Source organism: Zosterops lateralis, assembly GCF_965231275.1.
Source record: "Zosterops lateralis genome assembly, chromosome: 11".
NCBI classification, from domain to species: domain Eukaryota; kingdom Metazoa; phylum Chordata; class Aves; order Passeriformes; family Zosteropidae; genus Zosterops; species Zosterops lateralis.
Window position 1 is genome coordinate 15,812,485 of NC_139771.1, and position 25,050 is coordinate 15,837,534.

General features: G+C 42.3%; 1 protein-coding gene across 7 annotated transcripts in view; it reads right to left on the reverse strand.

Annotated features, from left to right (window-relative positions):
* The window catches only part of MAGI1 (membrane associated guanylate kinase, WW and PDZ domain containing 1), a 337,339-nt gene that overhangs the window by 41,365 nt on the left and 270,924 nt on the right, over positions 1 to 25,050 (reverse strand). For all 7 annotated transcript variants that reach the window (XM_083869438.1, XM_083869440.1, XM_083869439.1 and 4 more), the window contains 4 exons: positions 21,015 to 21,072; positions 17,932 to 18,020; positions 13,941 to 14,123; positions 12,149 to 12,769 (listed from right to left, as the gene is read on the reverse strand). In XM_083869438.1, the coding sequence (XP_083725564.1) occupies positions 12,149 to 12,769; positions 13,941 to 14,123; positions 17,932 to 18,020; positions 21,015 to 21,072 (951 nt within the window). The remainder of the gene's footprint in view (positions 1 to 12,148; positions 12,770 to 13,940; positions 14,124 to 17,931; positions 18,021 to 21,014; positions 21,073 to 25,050) is intronic.

Consider the following 25,050-nt stretch of genomic DNA (forward strand, 5'->3'; position numbering starts at 1 on the left):
CATCCCAACAGCTCAGACACGTGGAGGCCAGCTGCTGGGAATGCTCTGCTTTTCACCACACACCCACACACAAATTATCTATTTCAATGGGATTTCAACTGAAGTTGGAACAATTCAGTAGTTTGCACAACCCAGTCAGAGGACAAAGGCTTCTGGAATTGCTAAGAGCCAGTCTGGAGGCCGGACTATCATCTTATGTATGGGTTACAGTATTTGGTACTGCTCAACGTTTTTCAGTTTTGGGGTGGTTTTGCACATGAAAGAAAAAATAGCTGTTCCTAGATCTTCCCTTCTCAGAGTTCCTTAACTCTTCCAACGTGGACAGCTTGTGGACCATCTATATCCAAGAGCAAAATAAACCATAGGTACGTCTAAGAGGAAAGGTCACCCATTAGGTTTTACCCTTATGTCACCTGCAGCCCAGAATGCACCAGTGCTGAAAATTAATTGGAGAGGAAGAAAAACACAAGAAAATAAAGATTTTGGACCGTGTCCCAAGGTTAACATTTACAGAGAAAATGTTCCTGCCTGGAAAAAAAAATAAAACCTTCAAGCTTTCTAAATAGCACTTACACCATGCTGAATAAAAACCAAAGGCTGTATCAAAGAAAACAGACACTTTGAAAGATGAGGTTTAGGTAAAGTACTGGAATCAGGGGGTGCACAAGCATATACCTGGCACTGAACATTGATTGCTGCTTTCTGTGTGCAAAACAAGGAATTTTAAATAATTAATGCTAATGGCCATTAATGCTGCTGGGGAGGGCAGGGGACAGGAGATTGGTGGTGACAAAGCAATCCCCTTGATTCCCTATGATCCATTGCCAAAGAATTTCTAATAAAGGACAAATACTATTTAAAAGAATGGAAGTTCATCTTTTCCAGACCAGAACAATCAACAGCAAGAGAGGCAAGTCTGTGTAGGCATAAGAAGAAAGGAGAAATCAAGAAGAAATCCCCTACCTGTCCCTACTAAACTTTTCTGCTTGTCATTGTGATTTGCATAACAAGAGTGTCATTGCACTACCAAAAAAAGTAAAAAAATTAGCTATGCAATACAAGCTTTAAGCAAGAGAATAATTTACACTGCAGTAATATAGCCCTGCCATTAATCAAGTTTGGTAACTACCAAATGTAGTGAAAAATGCTACATTTCTAATGCTAATGTTCAATGCTAATGCCAAGAAAGCAATGTTTTGAAGAGATCATCTTGGGCATTATTAACCCACTGTCACTGACGAAAAGCATAATGAGGCATAGAACATTATTGCCATTAAGAAGAATTTCAGTTCTAGATGCTCTAAAGATGCTAAATTTTATTAGTCTCAAATACTCATTTTTGGTTGGGATGCTGAACAATTCCTCGCCATTAAAGTCTCAGTCATATTTTCAGCATCTCAAATGAGAATTGATTTTAGAAGCGATAAAAAAGATATAGGCTAATAAAATGCTATTTAATTACTATGAAAATATAAATTTAACTATGCAGTAATATACATATAAGATAATTCCAAGACAGTAAGATAAAAAAGAGATGGAGAATTAGTGTGACAATTACCTATCTAGCCTATGGTTGAAAGCATGTCAGCAGTTCTTGTATTTTTATTTTGAAGCTCATTAAATGAAGTGCTTATCATAAAGCTCAAGCTGTCGGAGTCGTATGCTTAGATGAAAACCTTTGTTGATATTTAAACAAATATGTACATAAAACATTAAATTTCTGAAATCTCACAAATTTCAGAAGCTAAACACTGGAATTGGAAAGTAATTACAGACCCCCCATGTTCTTCTTACACAGATAAGGGGATGTGTTCACACAGTATTATGTATCTATTTTTTATCTACATAAATATACCTGTGTGGCTATCTATGAGGGTATCTATCCTTTTCCAGAAGGCCACAAAATCCATGACTTGCAAGCTTTATTTCTGGAAACCCTCTCACAATTTTTGGGGCATGCTGCAGTTTTGAAGCTGCCCAGTCCCATGGCTCCTCTCCCCAGGTGCCTGTCCCAGGGCATGACCACAGAGGTGCTGAAGGGCAGCAGCACCTCCAGGCCAACCCCACTGCAAGCTCAGGACAGAGACACTGGAGAGGAGAAACCATATTTTGCTACAGTCACATCTGTATTTATCCTGCTCAGTGACAATGTTTGCCTTCAGATTTACCACAGCACTGCTACGAGGTGTAAATCCATGTGCTCCAACTGGGTGGCTTATGGCAGATTCTCATGTTTCATATCTGGCCAGCAGCCTGCACAGAGGCTCTTTGGCATTAGTGGGATGCTGCTATTAATATATAACATCCCTTAATAATAAGCTCGCATTTACAGAATGCTTAGGCAGATTCAGACCTGGGGAGTGCACAAACACACATGGCATGCTAAAAGGCTCTACTTTTAGTCGAGTTTTATTTAGTCCTCTACTCTAGAGTTAAACCTCTATGGTTTTAAGGATGTTTCCACAAAACATGACTTTATTAACATAAATTTATTATTTTGAAAATAGTTTTCTATTAAAATAGATCAATAACTTGATATACTTTCAAGGATGTAACCTGTACTCCTCAGAGACTAATCCTGAAGGATGGAAAGGAAACTTCTGAGGAGATATTTACCTGCACATCCCTACCAACATCACCTTCATGTGCTCACAGCCACAGAGTCCTGACCTGTCCCAGCATCCTCAGACAGCTGTGTCACCTCCCTGAATCTCAGCCTCCTCTACCAAGTCTGTCTGGCCCACAAGCCCTGCCAAATTCTGAAGCCAAATTTATGGTGCACTGCAGGTCTTCTGGAACAAAAGGCACAGGTTAATTGAGCCTTAAAGCTGGTATAACCTAATTACTATCACCATCACAAAAATAAATCTGATTGAGACAAAAACAAACAGAAAATCCTAATGCACAATGGGAAAAAACATCTATATCCAGATTGGAGAGACTTAGAGGCATGCAGACAGATATTTAAAAACAATCCATTTCAGAACAAAACCATTGACTAGTCCATTACAAAGTCATCCTTCTTCCTCAGTTTTGCCCACCTGCTATTGCTTTTAATGACTCTCCAAATATATTTAATTACAGTGATAAACAAAGACCTTTCTTGGATTTCTGACACCTCATTACTTCTGTTATGGCTGGTTATTATAACGCCAAATCAAGGCAGCAGCTACTGCACCTACCTGCAGTGTGGCTGATAAAAACTCATTATTTACTTGCACACCAAAATGTCAGCCAGGCAGTATGTGAGGGTAGGAGGAAAAGCTGAGTGGAACAAAATCCTCCTTGCTGCACACCTCCAAGTCTGCTCCATTTCCTGCCATGCAAATCCCAATGAAAATGTGGGAGGCACATCTCCAGCTAAATCTGCCTTATCTAATGCACAGTATTAGGTTCTGCTGTGCCACCTTGTGTTACATCACATCACATTTGATATAAGACAACACTGTGTGGGTTTAAGTTGCTCCACTTACACCACTTCAGCATTTAATACCCAAACCAAATCAACATAAGGTGAAAAAGCACGAACTTTCAAAACCTCAAGCTAAGGAGGGAAGAAAAAAACCCTTTAGGAAGAGTTTCAGAGCTCTCATCTTTCATTTGATAAGCAACCTCCTGTTTAGTTCTCACCTCAGAGCCTACTGCTTTCTGTAAGATAGGATGGTTCAGGCAATAAAACATCCTGATGAGGAGATTTCAGTCATGTTTTTTTTTTTTTTTCTTTCAGCATTCAGCAAATGCTTTGATTTTCTTACTGATGCTAAAGCAGATCCAGATTCCCTGCCACAGAAAGGCAGCCATGCATGTAACGTGCACACCACCACTATTGTGCTGTCAGCACGCAGGACTACACAAAACTGACATCATTTCCCTATTCCAAACATGGTAATTAAAGCACAGGTTTCCTCCTGGCTTTAAAGCATGCTTCATGAAATAGCAAAAAACTTTAGAAGATTATATCAATGATAAATTCAAAATGTGTAATAAATGCAAATGTGAAATAAATGCAAAATGTGTAACAAAATGACAAATAATGAATCAGCAACTGTTCTATCCTATTTTACACTTCCAAGCAGCTCTGGAGCTTAGATGACACATATATCTGGGGGACACAAGCTATAGCATAGATAGGCCATGCTGCCACAAAAACGCAGGGTAGCTCATGCAAAGCTGATGCTGACCCAAAAAGCAGATTTCACAGGCATCTCTTCATTTGCTTACTCATTTCTAGGAGAGAATCAGTGCAAATGGAGTTAATGAAGGATAGCTGAGGGGAAAACACTTAGGTCTTGAATGCCTAACAGATTAGTGTCAGCAATTCACATGTATCACACCAGCAATAGCTGGAAATTCTGCAGGCAATTAAAATGTTGATACCCCAGCAATGCTGAGTCTCCTTCATTATCAGAACTGTAATATTATAAAGCTGCTTGTTTTGGAATCAAGTGTTCATAGGACAACGTGCTTTGTTTGGAGTTCCTTGGCCTCCCATGGTTTAGGATAAGCAATTGGATATGAATACTAGAAGCTTGAAACAAAACAAAAGACCCAGAAAGAACTCTGATGTGGTATTTTTATATCTGAATTTTTGGGAGCTTAAGGTAGGATTTTTGCACATGTGGGCTTTTTGATATTTGGGTTTGTCAATTACTATTTCGACTTGATGCCTGGTACTGAAAAACTCCTGCAGGACCTGGCAATGTTAATTCATTAGTTCCTGCAAATGCATTATTTATATGAACATTAGTAACATACATTAAACTATCTGGTGTCTGAGCAAGTTACCAACAATTATCCTTACTGGCTGTAGCATCTGTAGGCATGAAAAACCTGGGTGAAATCCTGCTGCCTCCTGGAGTCTAATGGGAGCTTTGCCATGAATTGAGCATCACCAAAAACCTCCTCCTTTGTGTTTTTGGTAAGCAAAGTCATCCCAAACCTCACAAATTCAGATCATCAAAAACAAACTACTAATGTCACTAAGATTAACACCTGTAAAGCACTTTGAAGGAGAAAAAAACACCACGTAATCCCAACATATTACATTATTTATAAGACGACCTGATTTTAGATGTTAAGTTCGGCTTATTTTTATCACAAAGAGAAAACAAGTTTCTGCTCGCTTGCTTTACAAAACCAATTACAGTGATCAGTGTATGGTGCTGCATAACAATACACAGCATTGTCCCAAAAAGGCGTATCTAACACTCTGGAGCTGCTGCAGGAAAATTAACTCACACACTGGATTGAAACACATGCATATAAGCAATTCTAATGAGGGGTATGAACTTCAAACTTCTTATTAAAAACATCTAAACTTAAAACGTTTCCTTTATTTCATCTTTTCCCGACTTCAACTGATTTTCCTATCTGCTCCTTCATACAACAGTGTCTAATCAGAATAAGGCTGTGAGAGAATAGCAGATGTTACATCAAACTTGCTTTAAACTTTCTTTAAAATCTCAACAGCTTCTTTTGGCCTTAGAATATAATTCCAGTCAACAGAGAGAAAAGAATAACAAAGAGTGACTTGGTGGTTTGGAAAAAAAATTCAGCTACTCCCAGCTAAAGGTTCCCCCAGTCCTGCTCCTTCCCTGCACCTCGATTTTAACAATGCCTTTTTTACTAGGATTGTCTGTTTTCAGAAAACGGCAAAAAGGCACAATGCTAAACTTTTAAAAACATCTCATTTCTAACACAGTGTGTAACAAATCTCATTCCCTTCTTGCCAGGCAAAGCTCTTTAAAGGAAACACTAACAAAAATAAACAAGAGGAAAGAATTGAAGACAGATTTTAAAATGCCAAACGATATTCCAACTTTAACCAGGAAATCCATAACTCTGGAACTACAAAGTAATGACCCTGGAATACAAAGTAATGAGCTTGAAAAATAAATCTTGGCCTTACACATAGACGTATATATTTTTAAGCACACTACAATTCTGATTTCCTGAATATGATTCACTAACCAGTGAGGGGTGCCTATGAGTCTGGATGGTATTTTTTGTACTACATTATCAGGTATTTTTCAGCATACAGCTCAAAATAACCTCTACTGAGTGACAAATTGAAAGATTCAACAAACAGGTTTGGTGGAAGATACCTGAGTAGAAGGTACCAGGAGCTTTGGTAGCTGGTGGTGATGGACAAAAGGTAAGACAAGGTAAAAAGAGGTGATTTGAAAAGAGATTTTTTAAAAAGTTTAGAATTCAACTGAACACACCAGAGGAATTAGATCTGCCCCTGTTCTGGAGGTCCAGGGAAGGAGCTGCCACAGGAAAACCAACCATAAGGGTGGCACATGAGCAATGCCTGGCACCAGCAGCTCTGTGCTCAGCCAGATGGGGTCCAGGGAGTTCCTAGATACAAACACAGCACAAAGACCTCACTATAAAGCCCTGGCCCCTCTGTACTTGAGCTGAAAACACTGCTGGGAATGGTGAACTTTTCTTCCCATTCCACAGGCTTTGGCACAGGCAAACGTGCTCTGTGGTAACCATCAGATGACTCCCAGGTTGTGATTTTTGTCCCAAATGCATTTTGGACTCACTTTCTCTCTAATTCAGCAGCTGCTAAGACAGTTTGAATTCTTCTGGCAGCTCAATGCTTAAGTGGCATGACTTTCAACTCACTCTTGACTGCAAGCCTAAAGGGTAAACAGAAGTGAGTGGCTTGTTCAAAAGAGTTCAAGTCTGCACTGAATAGTTGATCGCAGCTCTAATTATACCACGGTTTTACATCATTAGGGATGGCAAATGAAAAGGAGCTCTAATTCCACCCCTTCTTTTTTTTTTGCTCATATCACTCAATGATCCAGTTCCAGCTAAAGAACAGAGGAGGAAACTTCATTTCCAGGTGGGAATTCCAGCAAGGGAAGGTCCATGTAGCTAAAGAGACTTGATAGGTTTATTGCTTTAGCGCTTTGTAATTTTTTTCCATGTTGCAAGTTTTTGCTGTAGTTACACGTGTCGCAAGGAACTTCTTAAACCCACTGACCTGAGGACCAAGTGAGCAGGACTGTTGGAACAGACCCCTCCCCATTTCCACCAACCTCACTGCTCCCTTTAAGCACCTTTCATTCCATTGAACATAAATAGGGAATTTACTATGGACTTTTACATGAAGGTAAGACTCAGGTACCCACTGATGGGCATTTAGACAAGTCGATGTTGCATTGATTCTTCTTCCCATTAAACACATTCAGTTTTGACACTCTGGTGTACATCTATTTATCTATCTATATCTATCTAGCTGTTTTTTTTTTTTTGTTTTTTTTTTTTTTTTTTGTTTTTTTTTTCAGAAGATGTATTTCCATTCCCCAGTTTAACAGGAGTTTGGCACTAGGGAAAACAATTAGAAATGGCACTGATTTGCACAAGGCATGTGAGTGACATTTCACCTGCGTGCCTTTACTTTGATCTGGAGCAAAGTGGGAACACATCTTCCACGGGATTACGTAGATCAGGCTCAAGGTTTATGCTATTTTTGACCTTCCAGTGAATAAAGATGCAACTAAGCACTAACTGTGAGAGCTTTGAAGGTAAATTGTCCATTCAAACCTGCATGAACACTGCCCAGTGTAACTCTTGGAACTGAACACAAACTAAACACATGTACTTTGGTTAACCTGAAGACTGACCTAAAAAAATAGGAAAAAAAGGAAAAGAATTCTTCTTTAATCAGAAGCAATTCACAAAATATAAAATACACAACATTTTTCACTGAAATAAATATTAGATCTTAGTGGTCCCAAGAAATACAACACAGTAGTTTTGCAGAATAACTTATTCTGACACAGCCCCCCACCTGCCCTAACACAGACACAACCTCCAGAATAGAAGTCTCTTGGGAAGCAGAGAAATTATTCTGACAAAATGTTTCTTTTATTATGAATAGAGTCTGTGCAGACTGGAGAGGTATTTGAGAATTGCTTATTTCAGTTGATTACAGTGCATAGGCAAGGCTTCAATGACTAATGGATTTCAAGTAGCAAATAATATTACTTTTTTTTTTTTTTTTTTTTTTTTTTTTTTTTTTTTTTTTTTTTTTTTGTGGAAAGTACTTTATGTACTTGGTAGGTACAAGGTTAAAAGAACCTTTTCAGCTACAAACATTCAAGATAAACTTGTACCTTTTGTGGCCACATTATTTTTAAAAAATAACCTAAGTATGTAATCACAATTTCCAGTGCAGGGACAAAAACATGCTTAATTCTGTATTTTGTAGCAGCAGCACTAGTTTACTTTCAGGTGCAGAGCTCTCAAATGGTCCTGCTGGGTCATCAGGTATGTCCTCTGCTGCTGCAGGCACCATGTCCTGTCCCCTTCAAACGTGCTGAGCTTCACCTTCAGGCAGTAAAGCCTTCATGCCTCCTCCAGTTTGATTTACAGGCTCTAATGGCTTGGCACTCTCTTCTCATTTCCAGTTTAAATTACTCACAGCCAAACAACACACAGTTGTTCAGCCAACTCCTTCATTTAAGTGCCTTCTATCTCTCCTGGCTAATAGAGACAATAATTATTTTGTCCCCTCTGTCCCTTCATTTTGCTAAGCAAAAGCAGCTTTGCCAACCAGCCCAGTCAACCCTCAGTACCCTGAGGGGGCTGAACTCTTTTTGAACCCCTCAAGATCAGTGAGTTTTATCCAGTTTTATCCACATATAGGTGAAATAGGAAAACAACAGCAATATGATTAATCCTATAGAGGGGAGAAGGGAGAAGAAAATAATAAATAAATAAATAAATAAATAAACCAGAATGTAGACAAGGTAAATTTTCTCTGAGGCCTCTAGAAAGCAAATTCTCAGTGATCTGACTTTGCATTGAAGTATTTATCCCTCTGCACCAATCCTGCATGAGTCCTACAAATGGTTTTAGATGGGACATGAGCACACAGAGGGGGCATTTCAGCTTCATCCCTCCTGAAATCATCCTTGTGTTCCTCACTCAGAGGCAGCAGCAGGATTTGCCCTCTCCCATAAGCTTCAGCTGAACACACTTCACAGTCAATATTTTACAGGCTGTTCTAAGCAGCTCTGCCTTTGCATTTTAACAATTAGCCCTCCTTGTTGGAAGTGCACCAGCAGCTTGGAGCAGGCAGAGCTTTTCCTGTATACTGCTCATCTCTTTCTGATATTTTTCTGCTTGATTAGTAATCACTTCTGAAAATCCTTTCGACAGCTCTTGAATACAAGCCTCAGTGTTGCAGGGACGCTTCCTGCACAGCAGGACTGAATGCCAGTGCTGGGCTGAAAGAAGAATGCTGACAGCATCTGAGCACTTTCCTCACTGGACACCAGAGGGAGGAGGAGGAAAGGACAAGTGACAGGGAAGCTGAAGAACAGCTTCAAAAGCCCTGAAGGAGCTTATCAGACACCCGAGCCAAATACATTTCTGCAATCAGACCAAAATAAATAGCGGCGCCTTGTCTGGGGGTGGTGGTGCTGAGGAGAGACTTGGCAGGGGTAACACGAGGTAAAGTTACAGGGGAAGGGACCCGAGTGCAGAGCAGCACTGAGTGCCACGTGGATTTTAGCCAGTTCCACCTTTTGTTTTTTTTAAATAGTTTAGGTTGTAAAGGACCTTAAAGATCATCTAGTTCCAACTGCCCTGCTGGGCACAGGAAACTTTCCATTATCCCAGGTCATCACAAGCCCCATCCAGCCTGGCCTTGGACACTTCCAGGGATGAGGCAGCCACAGTTTCTCTAGGTAACCTGCACCAGGGCTTCACCACCCTTACAGGGAATAACAACTTCCCAATATCCAACCTAAACCTACCCACTTTCAGTTTAAAGCCATTCCCCCAATCCTGTCTCTACATGCTCTCGTGAAAAGTCATTCTCCAGCAATCCTGTAGCCCCTTTATGTACTGGAAGGTGCTGTAAGGTTTCTCTGAAGCTTTCTCTTTTCATGTTGAGCAGCCCCAACTCTCAGCCTGTACTCACAGCAGAGCTACTCATATCCTCATCCCTCTGATCATCTTGGTGGCCTCCCCTGGGCTGGCTCCCACAGGTCCATGTTTGTTGCCCCAGAGCTGCATGCAGAGCTCCAGGTGGGACCTCACAAGGGTAGAGCAGAGGGGCACAGTCCCCCCCCAGCTGCTGCTCACGGTGCTTTGGCTGCAGCCCAGGACATGGTTGGATTTCTGGGCTGTGAGTGGGGCATGTCCAGCCTCTCATTCCCCAACATCACCTTAGAAGCCCTAAACAAACCTGACTGGCTTTGGTACTGAGGCTACTGCTGTGCACACTCTGCTCCTCTGCCACAGCTTGAGTGTCTTTTGGTCCAGTTTTCCTCTGGATGTGAGGAGAGCCTTGTCTGAATGATTAACTGTGGATCAGGGCCACCAGGATCTCCCCGTTCTGTGCCACAAGAGCATGAAATTTGAAACTGCAAGTGCTCTGTGCTGAGATGGAAATGTGAGGACCTTGAAGGAGGGAGGGAGAGAGTTCAAGGAGACTGACAAGGTACCTTATCTAGGAAGGTGATAGCAGATGTGGTTAGTATCTTGATTAAATTAAAAAAAAAAAAAAAAAAAAAAAAAAAAAAGATTCAACAAGATTACCAGGGAACTATTTACTATTTTATTAAAACTAGGCTTTTATTTCCTCATCAAAACTTCTCATTATGCCGTCAAGGCTTTAGGAGGATTATTAAATGTCAGGCACAATTCAAATAATTAATATATGGTGTTACTAGATATATATGCACTCTCCACGAGGATTAATAATAGCTGCTATTTTTCTTCCAACCATATTTTCTCCATAATACATATATTAATCATGAGAATGAAGTGCATTTTTTAAATCTTTCTAGTACTGAAAGTCTTTAAGGAACTCACACTTTGAAAATTGGTGAATTTTTAATATATTCTGTTCTCTACTTTCTAATTTATTATCAAAATACAAAAACACAGTAAGCACTTGGGAATAAAGAAGTATAGTAAAAACAGTGCTTTCTCCAGAGCTGCTATTAATTGCAGAATCAGTGTATTCAATGCCTTGAAATAGGTCTTGGAAAACAACAAGCCAGACTTGTAAATTGAGGAAACAACTTGTCCCTTGTTAAAATGGACTGGCTTTTGGTGTTTACTACAATCAAAGCACTTTAGAAAAGTCAATAGGAAGGTACTTTTATAGCACACACGCCCCACAGGGCTGGCTGGGGGATGTGTTCAGCACCTACTCGTCTGTTTAACTCTGCAGCAAGGTCACTCCTGTCATCCACTGGGCACCCATGTGTGTGTTGTCCATAAAAACCTGCGTGGGACAGGCATGAGCACAGCAGGGACAGGCCTTTGTCCCTCTGAGAGCCCCACTGCTAATGCCAGGGAGGGAGGGACAGCTGACCCCTCTGCTCTTCATTTTGCACTCAACAGCCAACCTGGAATTTGCCTGTGAGCTTGACCCTACCAAGTAACTCAATCCACAGGCTAAAGGGGTGCTGCCACAGGTTACTTTACACTTGCTATGTGCAGGGAAAGAGTTCCTGTGGATGGACTGACCAATGACAGGTGACTTGCCAGTCATGCTCTACATAGGCTGCCTGTGGGATGGGTTCTGTACCTGCTGGTGGCCTCAGCAATGCTGCCAATAAATGAGCTCAGCCCCCAATGGCACAGCAAACAAATGTGCAGAAGTCACATTGCAATTGCTTACAACTTGGAGAAATTTAAATTCTCTTCTATGCTCCCAAATATATCCCAGGTATAATCCTTCCCCAATGAAGAGTCATTAAGTACCTGATTTTGAACACTGCAAATTACAGAACACATTACCAGCTTTTTCCGTATCTCAGAATAACTCAAGGAATGTCCATGTTCTATTTAAAACACTCAAGTTTCCTGAGCACGAGACCAGGGTTTGTTATGTAAGCAAAGGTGTAAACACACGTGTAACCACACCACCCTTCTGCCCCTTACCAGCTTTGTGTGCACTTGAGTATCCCTCACAGTGCAGCAACGCTAATAAACAATTTTAACCATCTATGTGACCTGACAACTGCCAACTTGGGGCAGTTCCTACACCTCAGGAAAAAAAGCCACTTCTACAGAGAAGCTTAGGAGAGCAGATCTTTCATGACATGCATTTTTTCCTTTTTTAAAAAATTTCAAGAGGAGGTGTTTTAAAGCAGTTCTGAAGACTTACCTCCTCGCTGCACCAGCAACGTGACTTCGCTCCCCTTAGGACATTCAATCAGCATATCCACCACCTGGTTGTGAGTGAGGCTCTGCACATTCTTCTTGTTGACTTCCACTATGAGGTCTCCCTCCTTCAGGCCGCGGCACCGCGGGCTGTCCACAATCTGTTTGACTCTTTGGCCGCCCCCCCCGGGACTGTCTGCTATAGTAAACCCAAAGCCCATGGGCCCTTTCACTATGTGCACAGTTATGAGTTCAGGCTGTGTCGCTATCGAGGACGCCAAGGACACTGTGTCGTTGGGGTAGCCGTGGGGTCCATTGGAGGAAGCCTCAGCAGGGCTGCTGGGCCTCGCCTCCTTTGTGCCATTTACTTTCCCTGTTTTGCTGCTGTGGCTGGCAGGGGAGTCGTAGTTCTCCTGCCCGTTCACAATGATGGGCTCTTTGTCCAAAATCGCCACGGATGTGACCAGGCTGGTGTTGGGGTCGTCGGGGTCGAAGGGCAGGGGGTAGCCCCGGCACAGTTCGAGGTCCACGCTGGCACCGATGGGGATGGACTGGAAGATTTTCACCACCTGGGCGTGAGTGTGCCCCAGCACACAGGTGTCGTTCACGCTGACTATGACGTCCCCTGCAGCGGACACAGACAGACAGACCAAGAAAATACATTTTATGCACTGCAGGAAGGTGAGGGTTAGAACCTGAGAGCAGATCTGCAGCATCCACAGGTACCACTCACAGGCAACAGCAGCATTTCAGCACAAGAAAAAGGAGTGGTGACACTTGGGGGAGCAAAAACTCTGTGAGTTCACAGCATAAAGCCTTTATGTACATAAACGTTTTTGAAAGTGAAAATGGAATTGGCTCATGCAAAAAAATGAATGAATTTAAATGATGGTATATGGCCCGTTTCACAGCTATTTTGAGGTCCAGATCTCACTGTTACACGTTGACATATGACAAAAACAAAATTGAGAGCACATGGGAGCTGTAACAGAAGGCTCTCAAATACCAACTGCTCAAACACAGTGAATGCCACATGTCATGTCTCATACTTCAGCCTGAAATCCAGATATTGATCAAGTTATGAGTCATTTTATTAGCACTGGGGCTGCAAAACATGGATGATAAGTGCTGTGATGTTCCAACTGAAAGTGAGGAGTTGTGACCTCAGATGAAGCCCAAGATTTCATAGAATCAAGGTGGAAAAATATCTCCAAGATAATTTAGTCAAATCATTAACCCAGCACCACTGTGTTCATCACTAAACTGTATTTTATATTTTGCCACTAAATTGTGGTGGACCTGATCTCTGGTAAAATGAATTTGCCCTTGGTGCCTCCACACCAGAAAACTCAGATTAGTCCACTGCTCTGCCCATTCCTTGGGAGTAGCTTTGGAAAGAGGCAAGGAGCATGGCAGAGACACAAACATACAGTGGTGCAGCCCTACAAAAATCCATCATCCATTGCCACAGAGTGGCGCAGGAACCCTTAGCCTAATCTGGAACCCCACAACTGCTGGCTCCTCTCCTCAGATCAGTGTGGGGAGAGCAGGAGCTGGCAGTGTCCCAGCTGGGTATTTTGACACTGAGATGGAATTCCAACACATGAAGCATCCTTTTCCAAGATTCTGGATATATTCCTCAATGTATCTCACTTCCTTACTTGCAGATAGGAAAGCTGAATGCCTTTCCCCAAAAAGGGGATGAAGACTACAGTCCTTTATGAATGACACCTCAAACCAGCTGCAAAAACACAAACCAAAGCAGTGGTGATGATTTGGATACACAGCATCAGTACCTGTTTCCATTTTGCCATCCAACGCTGCGGGACCGTCGAGCACCAAACTTTTGATTTGGAGGAATTCATCTGGTTCATCTCCTCCAACGACAGTGAAGCCAAACCCCCTGCTGCTTTTCCTTAGCTTGGTGTGGATGAACTTCCCTTTCAACTCAGAAGGGTTTCGTGTAAAAAAAGGTTTTCCTGCGTAGGAAGTTTGGGAAAAAAAAAATCTATAAGCAGGCAGGCAAGAGTGTTTGATCTCTTTTTCCTCTGCTCCTCCCCATTCTAATGAGTCCATGGACAAACACAGCAGTGTGCAGAGACAGGACTGCACTTCACTCCTGCACCCTCTCATCTCATCACACCCCATGTGTCTCCCTGGATCCAGGCATGCAGTAAAAGGCAGGAACAAAACCCCAGTACCTGCCACTTTGTTAGCTGTGGTCATGGGCACCAAAGCCCCAAGGCTACAAAGGGGAAAACATGCTGCTTTAAAGAATAAATATATTAAAGCCAGGAATGCTGGACTAGATGTGTTTTATCTCTGTCCTGAGGTGGTTATATTCATCCTGGGAAGGATGGGGCAGGGTTAGGGGGCCTCCTACAGAAGAAGTCTGCAGTGACAGTTTCTTCAGAAAGAAGCATCATTATGTTTTTTACCACTTGAATTTCTCCCAACCCACTGAGAAAAAAGCAACTTCTGAGCTCTGACAAGACACTGATACCCTTTAGCATAACCCCCAGCCCCACCATTGCTACTACCCTGTGACCTCCTCTGGTGAAAAAGGGGAGGACACTGATGTTGTTCTTCAGACACTGTTTGAAGTCTTTTCTCTTCCCTTTCTGCTCCTTGCCTGTTGTGGATGAAACACTTCTGGTGTGAAATATGAATTAAAGAGCAGCCCAGGACCAGAGCAGTTGTGCTGGAGGGCTGGGAATGCTCTCTGGGAGCACAGTTAAGAGGGAAAGAGGTGCTCCACAGACAAAAGCACATCCTTGCAAAGCATGTTGCACAGGCTCAGAAAAGGGATCATGGTTGCTGCACTTCACAGTGCCAACACTAAACACCTTTGCACTTTTAATTGTTTTTAACGCTTAGCCTGTGCCACTAAGCCCTCTGGTGACAGCTCCAGGATCAGCAGTGGGTATCACAGCCAGCAGAGCTGGCTCACTTTCAAACACCTCAGCAGCATTGCTGTGGGCCTCTGCTCAGAAAGGAGACCTCGGGGGACAGTGAGGGGATTTGAGACTCATAAGCCTTTAACTGGGAGGGAAAATGTATATTTGAAGATTATTCATGAGGAGGCAGTGTGAGGACTTGTGGTTTTCTGCCTTTGAAGGGTGGCAGAGGAACGTGGCAATCCTGCACATCGTGGGCAGATGGTCTGCTCAGACCCCAACCTGCAAAAAAGCCCTGACTATCAAACTGCAACCCAGTGTCTCAGGTAACAAACACAGCTGAGAGGCAGAGTGCAGAGGGGCTCATTTCTGCTTCAAAGGACAAGCAGAACAAGCAGAGCTTGCTGGTGTTTGCCCACAGACACAAACTGAGCTTGCCCTGCAGCAGCAGGACAGCAGCACCACAGGCTACATCCCACCTACAGCATTCAAGGGGTATCACATTTGAAATTAGTGTATCTACAAAAATCAGAGTGTTGCCAGGGGCACAGAGAGGGCTCCTTGTGCCCACATCTCTGCCAGCAATGCCGTCAGGGGGAGAGATGGAAACCTCTGGGCATAGAAGCTGGAAAGAAGCTGCTGCAAATGGGGAGTGAGAGAAGAGGGAGCAGCACTGAGAAAGGAAGAAGAAGGAATGAAAGAGAGAAGGAGTCACCAGCAGATATCAGGACATGTCACTCAGAGTGGTGCTGAGAAGGGTAATGCTCTGCTCTACCACTGCTGCACAACTTTGGTGGCTGAGCAGGCTCCCAATATCAGCCCAGCATGCTCCTTTGCATTGTCAGGTGTGGATGCTTGGGCAGCCCTTGCTTCAGCCTGACTGTAGAAAAGGCAAAAGTGGCATTCACAGATGCCTCCAGGAGGAAAATCAGCATTTCTGGAGCACTCTGATGACATCTCTAAACTCAGGTGTCTTGTGGTCAGGGCGCCACCCTCAGACCTCCCATGTTTTTTCCTTGCTACCAAGTTAGATTACTCTAATGTAATCTAATACCCCTTAGGATGTGCTGGGGGCTTTGGGTCCTGTGAAATTCCACATCTGTTTTGGAAGGGCTGATCTGTTTCCACCTGCTGCAGAAAGCACTTCCTGGCTCTTCCTGGAGGAAAGGCTGCCTAGGACAGCAGCACTCCAGTCAGGTTTGCCTTCAGAGACCATGAGAGTAGTTCCCAGCTCCCAGCTGCTCCCAACTCTGTCAGGAAGATGCAGTCCAGCCAGATTCCCTCTCTCACCTTCCCCAGGCTCTGGCTCCTGCAGACCAGGGCAATGCCACTCACTTGCTATGCAATTCAGATGTAGTCAAAAATAAGCCTACTTACAACCACTTGTAACCAGAGAGCACTTTACTGCCACAGGTACAAGTGGAACTCTCTGCCCTTGCTGGTGACCTGACCTGGCAATATTTCAGCTCATGCTGTAAATTCAGGAATGATTCATGTCCTGTCTGGTGAGTTATTTAAGGCAAACAACTGGTCTGTGAGTAACTGGTTACACAGACCACTGACACAATAAATAAGGCTGTAATAGCCCAAAGTACCTGTATAAAAGTACAACTTCGGAGTAAGTCCACTGTGTCTGAAAATTTGGAATGCTACACAGAGAATAGCCACAATCCTCTTTTTGATGCACATAATCTCATTCGCCTCTTGCATTCAGCAATAAATGTAGTCTTGAAACAACTGGTCTCAAAACCTGGGAACTCAGATAAGCAGGCAGAGGCCCTGCTGTGTCACCAGTCATGGAAATACTGCCCTTGTGCTGCCTATTTCATTCTCAGGGAAAAAAAACCCTTGTTGCTCTTTTACAACTGGTTTAACAAGGCTGTTACCTTGTACTGGTGCTTCCCGAACTGCCTCTTGGTTGTTTGAAACATGGTTTGGAGCAGCAGGTGGAGGGAGAGATGGACACTCCTCTGTCCATTCTAGAGAGGGCAGAGAGGGAAATGTTACTGGTTTCACAACAGCACCATGAGCTGCTCCATGTGCACATGCTGGGAGTGTGGGGGTCAAGCAGAGGAAAGGTGAGAAGTATGGCAAGAGAGGAAACAGAGTCACAGACAGAGGGAATAAAATGAATGGGATGACCAAAAACCAGTTCTGAAGGATCTCTACATCCAGGTCAACTGATCCATCTGCTGGGACATCCTGTCTCACACTGAAACTTGGGATGTGACTTGCATCTAAGTGGACTTACTTGACATTTAAATGAAATCTACTCCCTGTGCCACTCATGGCATCTAAGTAGAAGAATAAACCCAAATGCCACAGGGCTCTCACTGCAGTTGGGCTGCATTTGAAGAAAAAAATGTAAAAAGTAAGAAAAAAAAAGGGGTGGGGAGGGAGGAAAATATTTTTAAAGAAGTGTTTCAAAATAAGAAAACAGATTTTAGAGCCTGAAAACATACAAAGATCTTGGTTCAAGAAGTCTCTCATGCAGGGTTTATCTAGTGCATATAAATGCCCACTTCTCATCCCCTCTGACAGCCTGAGCCCCAGTGCAGGCTGGAACAACACCAGCTACAGTGACTCACTTGATGGAGAGGAAAACGTGCTTTAGCTGTCTCTGGGAAGTCTAGAAACTTTCCAGAAACAAAGGACATAAAGAAAAAAATCTTTCCTGTTTAACAAGATTGAAACCTTCTACGTTTCAGTGACACAGTTCAGATTTCCTCCTCTGCTGCATCTTCTGTGAAGGACAAACAGCCTTTCCTACACACATCACTTCACCTTTAGGTGATGGAGGGAAGGACAAACACACTGGCACGGTGCTGCCAGGGCCAGGGAGGACATTCCCCATGAATATCCCACCCACCACACCCCCAAGGGTGCCAACCTTCTGGAGGCTGCTGCTGTTGTTCCAGCTGCTTCTTCCTCTTTGCTTCAAGAACTGGGTTTTCATACTGTGTCTTCCGGTTGATGTGGCTGGAGATGGAAGAGAGCCATGAATCAGGGAAACCGTCTGTGTAACAAGGAGGAATGAGGGCCAGGCATTGAAACTGCTCTTTCTGAGGAAAGGAGTAAAATACCAGACAAACCCAACAGCAGTGGGTGTGGAGCAAAGCTCATCCAGTTGTCCCAAAAAGAGTATTTAGAAAAACAAGCAGATTCTGATATTGATGTGATGTCTTGGGTAGGGATGGCTAATTCCTTCAAATACATTAAAGTAGCGATCTATCTATGAAAAATGAGATTAAAGCAGGAAAGGCATACTGTCTGATTGCATTTTAAAAGACATGCCTGTATCATCCCTGCTTTAATCAGACTCCCAGAGGTGAAGTCATTTCCTGGCTCACCCAAGTTAAAAACAAAAGAAAACAAAATAAAAGAAAACAAAACTAAACAACCCAAACCCCAGCATCTGTCAGTGATCTGATCAATGCACACAGTGTGTCTTAAAAATATCTGCAGGGATGCAGGCTATGAGCTGGGCTCCAAATGGATCAAAATCTATCCAGAATCAGCCACCAGCAAATACTCCCAGTGGAAACCAGCATTTAGTGAAACTTCAGCTGCTTTCCTCAGGCAGCTTTTGAGCACTATGAGATGTTGAGAGCCAATACTTCGTGCCAGTTCCAGGAAAAGAAAAAGGAAATCAGCCCAGGCCCATCACAGCAGACAAGGCATGCACTCACCAGAGGATTAACCATTTTATTAAACCAAGTGACGAACAGCAGTCACAGATGCTGGGGTGGCAGGGGCAGGGCTGGGACTCCCTGAATGGCTCATCAACTGTTCAACAACCATTTTCAGCAGTGATTTTGCTACAGCAGAGGAACAGGCACACCTCAGAAAAACATATTACCTTAAAGCCTGTCCTTGTATGCAAAGCAAAGTTTACCATTAAGATTTGCTGTTATATTGTCTCCTATCCAGTATTCCTTTATTAAAAAACCCACATGAAAACCAACCACATTTTCAAGTAATTGTGACAGAAGCACTCTAGGGATTTATGTTCAGAAATTTTTCTGCTAAAGATCAATATTAAATCACTAGAAAAATATTTAACTTACTAAATAAAAAACAAGCCAGTGAGTTCTAACTCACTCACTGAAAAAAGATTTCTCATTTCAAGATATCTTTGGAGAGCCAAGAAAATATGATAACTACTTTAAAAATGATATAAACTTTTTCATGATACAATTGTCTCTCAATAAAAACTATTATGTAATAACAGAGTGCCTGATTTGAAGGGACAGAGACAAATGCTAAAATTATAACCATCTTACTAGCTTAGACACAGGAAGTAAAATAAAATTATGTCTTATTGCAGTTACTTTTTGATTTAATTCGATCAGTAAGGAGTGCCACAAAACTAACGGGCATGTGTATATAAAGTGACAGGACAATATCCTGTAAAGATCTCTTGGCATGGCATTTAATAGCCGAAAAATATTCTTGATGTCTTTGGTAAATAAATGTCAAGCCTTAATTACACAGTTTGCTAACCTTGTTTCCCTAGGCACAGATGGTAGGGTCAGAAACGAGCCAAAGCAGACAGAAGCTGTATTCCATGTCTATTCTGAGGGCTATCATAAGCCATCCTACTAGACAGGAGTATACACATAATTAAAAATTCATTTTATGGGGTCAGTGATGAAACAAAACTCCGATCTCTGGTTTCCCAAAGGAGCAATCTGACATGCTGATAAAGGAGAAGCTGCTCTAATTCCACAGAGAGTCCCATTAAATCTGTAAGTTTATTCACAGCCACACAGCCTGATGGAAGAGCCTCTGCCATGGCTGTTTGGTCACACCATCTTCTCCATTCCTCTTTTTGGGTGTCTTCTGACACAACTGGCTGGAGGATTGCTTTGCACACTCATTTTGTGACCTTGTGACCACTGCACAAAGATGATCAAACTCAGTTAACTGCACACTCATTAATGTCCTCTGCATAGAAGTATTTTGTGAGGTTGGGCTCCTGCACATCCCAACCCTGGACTGCTCCTGTCTTCCTTGAGCTCAACCCCCTCCCAGGGCACTCCTGTCTCCCCTGAGCCCACTTCCCTTCTGGTGGATGGAGAATGACCAGACAGGGCTGCCCTCTCCCAGACCCTATGTCTTGGGTTGCAATACGCAACCAAAATTGTGTATTCTATTTGCCATCTGTTGAAACTGGTTGGGGAGGGGTTTTTTTTGTTTATCTCTTGTATAACCCATTCCTCATAACTCCAGGGAGGAGGGGAAAGGTGCCTTCTGTCAATGGGCCAGCTGTTAAAACCAGCTGGGGCAGTGTTATTATCTCTTCCATGACTCATCCTCCCTCCAGGGGATATCTGCTGTTAATGGGCCATCAAGGCTCACTGCATGATTGATAACATTATATCATCCCATTGTGAGATGCTCCACCCAGTGGGTGGAGCCAAGCATTCCTACCTGGATAAAAACTGCAATTCAGGGCACCAAGGCAGCCTGGTTTCCACTGGATTCCAGAGGAAGACTGGATCCATCTCGCCACCACTGGACCCTTCTATGGCATCATCTCTACTCCAAGAGAACCACATCTGTTACTCTAGGAGGATTTATTCTGGACTGCTCCAAACACCCTGACCAACAGGGTGGCAGGTTGTATTCTGACTCTGTCAGTGGTTTTTTGTTTGCTTGGATTTGTTTTTAATATTCCTAGTTTAAAAAAGTCATTCCTATTCCCATATCTTTGCCTGAAAGCCCCTTAATTTCAAAATTATAATAATTTGGAGGGAGGGGGTTTACATTCTCCATTCCAAGGAAAGCTCCAGCTTTCCCTGGCAGACACCTGTTTTTCTAAACCAAGACACCCTATAACAATCCCCCAGCCTGTAATGGGCCAAGGTCTCCTCCTCCTTGGTCTGAGCTGTTACCAGCAAAGCACAGAGTGGGGTACAGGGAAAGCCTCCTCACCCCAACAGCCACACCAAAACAGGGAGCAGCACTTACTCTACATAGTAGACACCATATACGGGATCCTCAATTTTCTCCCAACCAGCAGGCAACTCTGGAAATAGAAAAAGCATTACTGAAGCTTCCAAGGCAGGTTTTTTCCGACAGGCAGCTGCTCCTGCCCAATGTGCAAAACTCATCAGTAGGTCAGACCTTGCTTTGGATACTTTTCAGAATGATCACAATCCTCTTTGAGAGGATGACACAGCACAACACCAACATCCCAGCCCGTGCCCCTGTGCTGGGTCAGCACATCACTGGGAAGATGCCCATACCAGTCAATTTTTGATTTGCTTTTTGCATTAAATAATCAAATGTTCAATAAATTTCCTGTCTGGGACTGCCTCAAGTACCCCCCTGGTTTCTTCACCATGGCCAGTGGCCCTGGATGGAGCACTGCAGGGGAAGTTGATGCAGGAAAGGCCAGAGCATTTTAACACCAACCCATGAAGGTGGGTGAGACTATGGCAAAAAATTGTACCCCAGTGAGAGAGATCACTTCCATCTCCTGTACCAGGGCTGAGCCATTTATCCTCACCAGTGCAGAAAAGACATTTTTTTACTCCTTTCTTTGAGATTTGCATTGCTCAGCCATGAGCCCAACACAAAACTGAGATAGGGTGGATTTAACATGTATGCCAACATATGCAACCCACCCAAGAGGGGCTGGCACACAGGTGTATTTCATTGCACAACACTTCCAGCCACATGGAACAGAGATTTCCTTCCTTTCATTACCATAATTAGCAAAAACCCCCCAGTTCTGAAGATGAAATTAACATTTTAAAATGGATCCGCTTTTGTTCCTATTGATTTTCTAGACTGCAGATAGTACTTTAACTGTAATTAGTGAATGTAATGCAATCACTTCAGCACCCAACTGAGGGTTATTAAAGCTGTATGTATTACTTAAGGGCCTGATCCTTGTGCCACTCATTTAAACACAAGGCTCCCCTTGGCTGGAGGTAACAAAATAATCATCTTATTAACAATACAGAGTGCTGTGTTTGTGTAATACTGTGAAAAAACTCAGAAAAAGGCTCCACCACACTATGGACTGTGCACATGTGGTCCCACCAACTCTGCACATTCATTTAACTATAGGAAAAAAAATCCCATTATTGGATAACACAAGTTCAAATACCCCATGCAAAATAATTCGTAAAAAATTAACATGAAATTTGTCAACACTGACAGGAATCTATGTTTGTTCATTATCAAATGCAGAGATTTATTTCCATTAATGGCATCAATTGTTGAGCCAATACAATCAACAATGCCCCATTAATTAGAATAACGTTGCCATAAGGATAGAAATATCTCAAGACTGGAGAGGAACAGAATCTATACAAACACACATGGACTAATTACTCCAAGTTTATGTTTGTGTTCAGAATTGGCTGGAGATCAGATCAATTTTCACAGGTTTTGCTCCACATCCCTTATTTGCAGATAAAAAGCAGATTTTCCATTCTTATCATTATTTTATCCTCATTGTGTTTAACACCTTTGGATTCCTTGAGACATAAGCCACCAAATGCAAGCCAATGCTAACTCCTGGGCATGAAAAAACTCCATTTTGTTATCAGCAAACTGAACGCTTCAGAATTAGATATTGCTTTACATCCTGCAAGTTTATCTGAGAAAAAGTCAGAAAGCTAGAGGCCAATCTCCAAAGTCTTTTTGCAAAGGGAACTCTCAGATTTGCAGAGGAGCCCCAGAAGGTGAGAACACCATGGGACTGGCTCCAAGAGTCGCAGTGTGATTCAATTAAGACCTAGCATGCAGTTGGGAAAATCACAAGCTGTTGCAGCCATTTAGTTTGTTGCTCTGTGGTGAAAGTAGAATGGTAAAGAGATCAAGCTGGGGTGAAAGAAAAATAAAAAGTCAATGAGGGAAAGGAGAAGCGATGCACAAATGCCTTCAAATGAGTTCCACCAGCTTCCATGGTGAATATCTTTTGTCTGTTTTGGACTATTAAGTACTATTTTATTTTTAAAGTTTAAGCAAAAAAATTTAATAAATTGCTTTTTTCTTCTGCTCACAAAAGATTTTGATATTAAATTTCTTTTTTTTTTTTCTTCCCTTTTAAAGTATTTTTATAAAAATATCAGAACACCAGCACTTTCCTAACCCCAAAAATGGCACTATGCCAAAATCTTTCCAGTTTATTATCTCTGCTGTTTTTTTTAAGGAACAACTCTCCATGTTTTCAGATATAACAATATACAAAACTGCAGCTTTTAACACATTTCTTGTTGATTATGTAGATGCGCTTTTCGACTCCTACAAGCTTCCAGAAGTTCTCTAAAATAAAAAGCAATATCCTCCATAGCCATGCTGCAGTCTAGCTTCTTAGCTGCTTTGAATTATTCATCTCTTTTCTCTATCTCTCCTGCCAAACTGAAGATGACCCAGAGCATTAGGTTTTATCACAAAGATGAGATTTCAAAAAAAAACCATTTTGCATCATTAGGAGCCTGAGTGAGCCATATGGTTTTTATTTTGGTACATCCTCGCAGCACCAATGCAGTCTCAGAGCATTTATCAGCAGGTGGGTAAATTCAATGGACAAATATCTAATGTCACCATTTTAAGCCTTGGGTAAGTACATGGATTCCTGTTGAGATGCTCTAGTATCCTGCCCAACATACAGAGGGGCTGGATGGATTCCTAAAAAATGACTTCTCTAGCCAAGCAGGTATTTCAGCTGCAGCCATGCACTAATGTGAAGGAGCTGGAGAGGAACTCAGCACACTCAGCTCTTATATGAAGCCAGGAGGGTCGGTCCAAGCCATGCCAAATTCTCCTTTATATGTTAAATTTTTGTGTCTGAAGAACAACCTTCTGTTAAAATGTGGTGACCTATTACTCCACAGCTCTTTGGGAAACAGTAAGTTGTGAAAATGCCTCAAATCTTAATGCTCTTATATTTAGAAAAGAAACTATTGATAAGGTGAGGTGCTAAACAGTTGTTGCCAACCAGTTTTTTACTAACCTGAGTTACTGTAACTATATTAAGTTTTCATGTCCCGTCCCTAATGTTGCTGTAATCAACTGAGCAATTTGAAAATGTCTTTCTTTACACTTTACACATTTGCACACCTCAACAGTGTATTGATGGGCTGTGAGCTCCATAAAACTTATCTGCATTGAAACAAAGGGAACATCTTGTGATGTTTGAGCAGAACACCTGTATATGTAAGTGCCTGCAGATCCAGGGTCAAGCTTATCAATTAATGAGTTTTCCTGCATCTATTTTTTAGCTCTGATCTTGCACTAGTTCCAGCAGACTGAAAGAAGGGTAATTTCTGTTTAATACTGCCTCTAAATTTGCTTTTTTAGAACCTCCCTCTCATTTTAAGCCACTGGTTGTGAAGACCTTTGTGAGAACCCTTTGCAGATTGTTGATGTGCATCCACCTACTTCCGATGCTACTTGGTCTGCTGCTGATCATTTGTATGAGCTGCATGAAACACTCATGGACCACTAAAGAGACTGTATTCTTCTTTAAATTATCATTTCTTTCCAATTCTTGCTCTATAAAAAGTTGGGCATATTATTGCAGGCATATTATTCAGAAGAAGCATTTGTGGAGCAGCGTCCCAAGTCCACTGCCAGCTGCTGATGCCGTATCCATCACACAGGAGCAGGGAGCAGAATACACTTACTTGCAAGTCATTACAGAAACCAGAGCTTAATTCTCTGGTAATACAATTCCTCCAGTATGCAGAACTATGAACTGTAACTACAGTCCTTTTTAAAAGCAATAATAGTCCTAGTGGAAATAAAATCCTATGCAACCTCTTATCCTTTCAGCTCTGCGAGTGCACTGGAGCATAGCTGAACAGAAATAACAACTACCTCTGCCATCAGTATAAACACAATGAGCACCGCTGAGATTAGATATCAAGACAGCATCCTTCACAAAGAGATGCAGCAAATAAAAGTGTACCACATCACTGAAAATCATCTGTTTATAAAATCACTGACTGAGGGAAAATTTTAAGCTGTTTCATTCACAAGCTCAGCT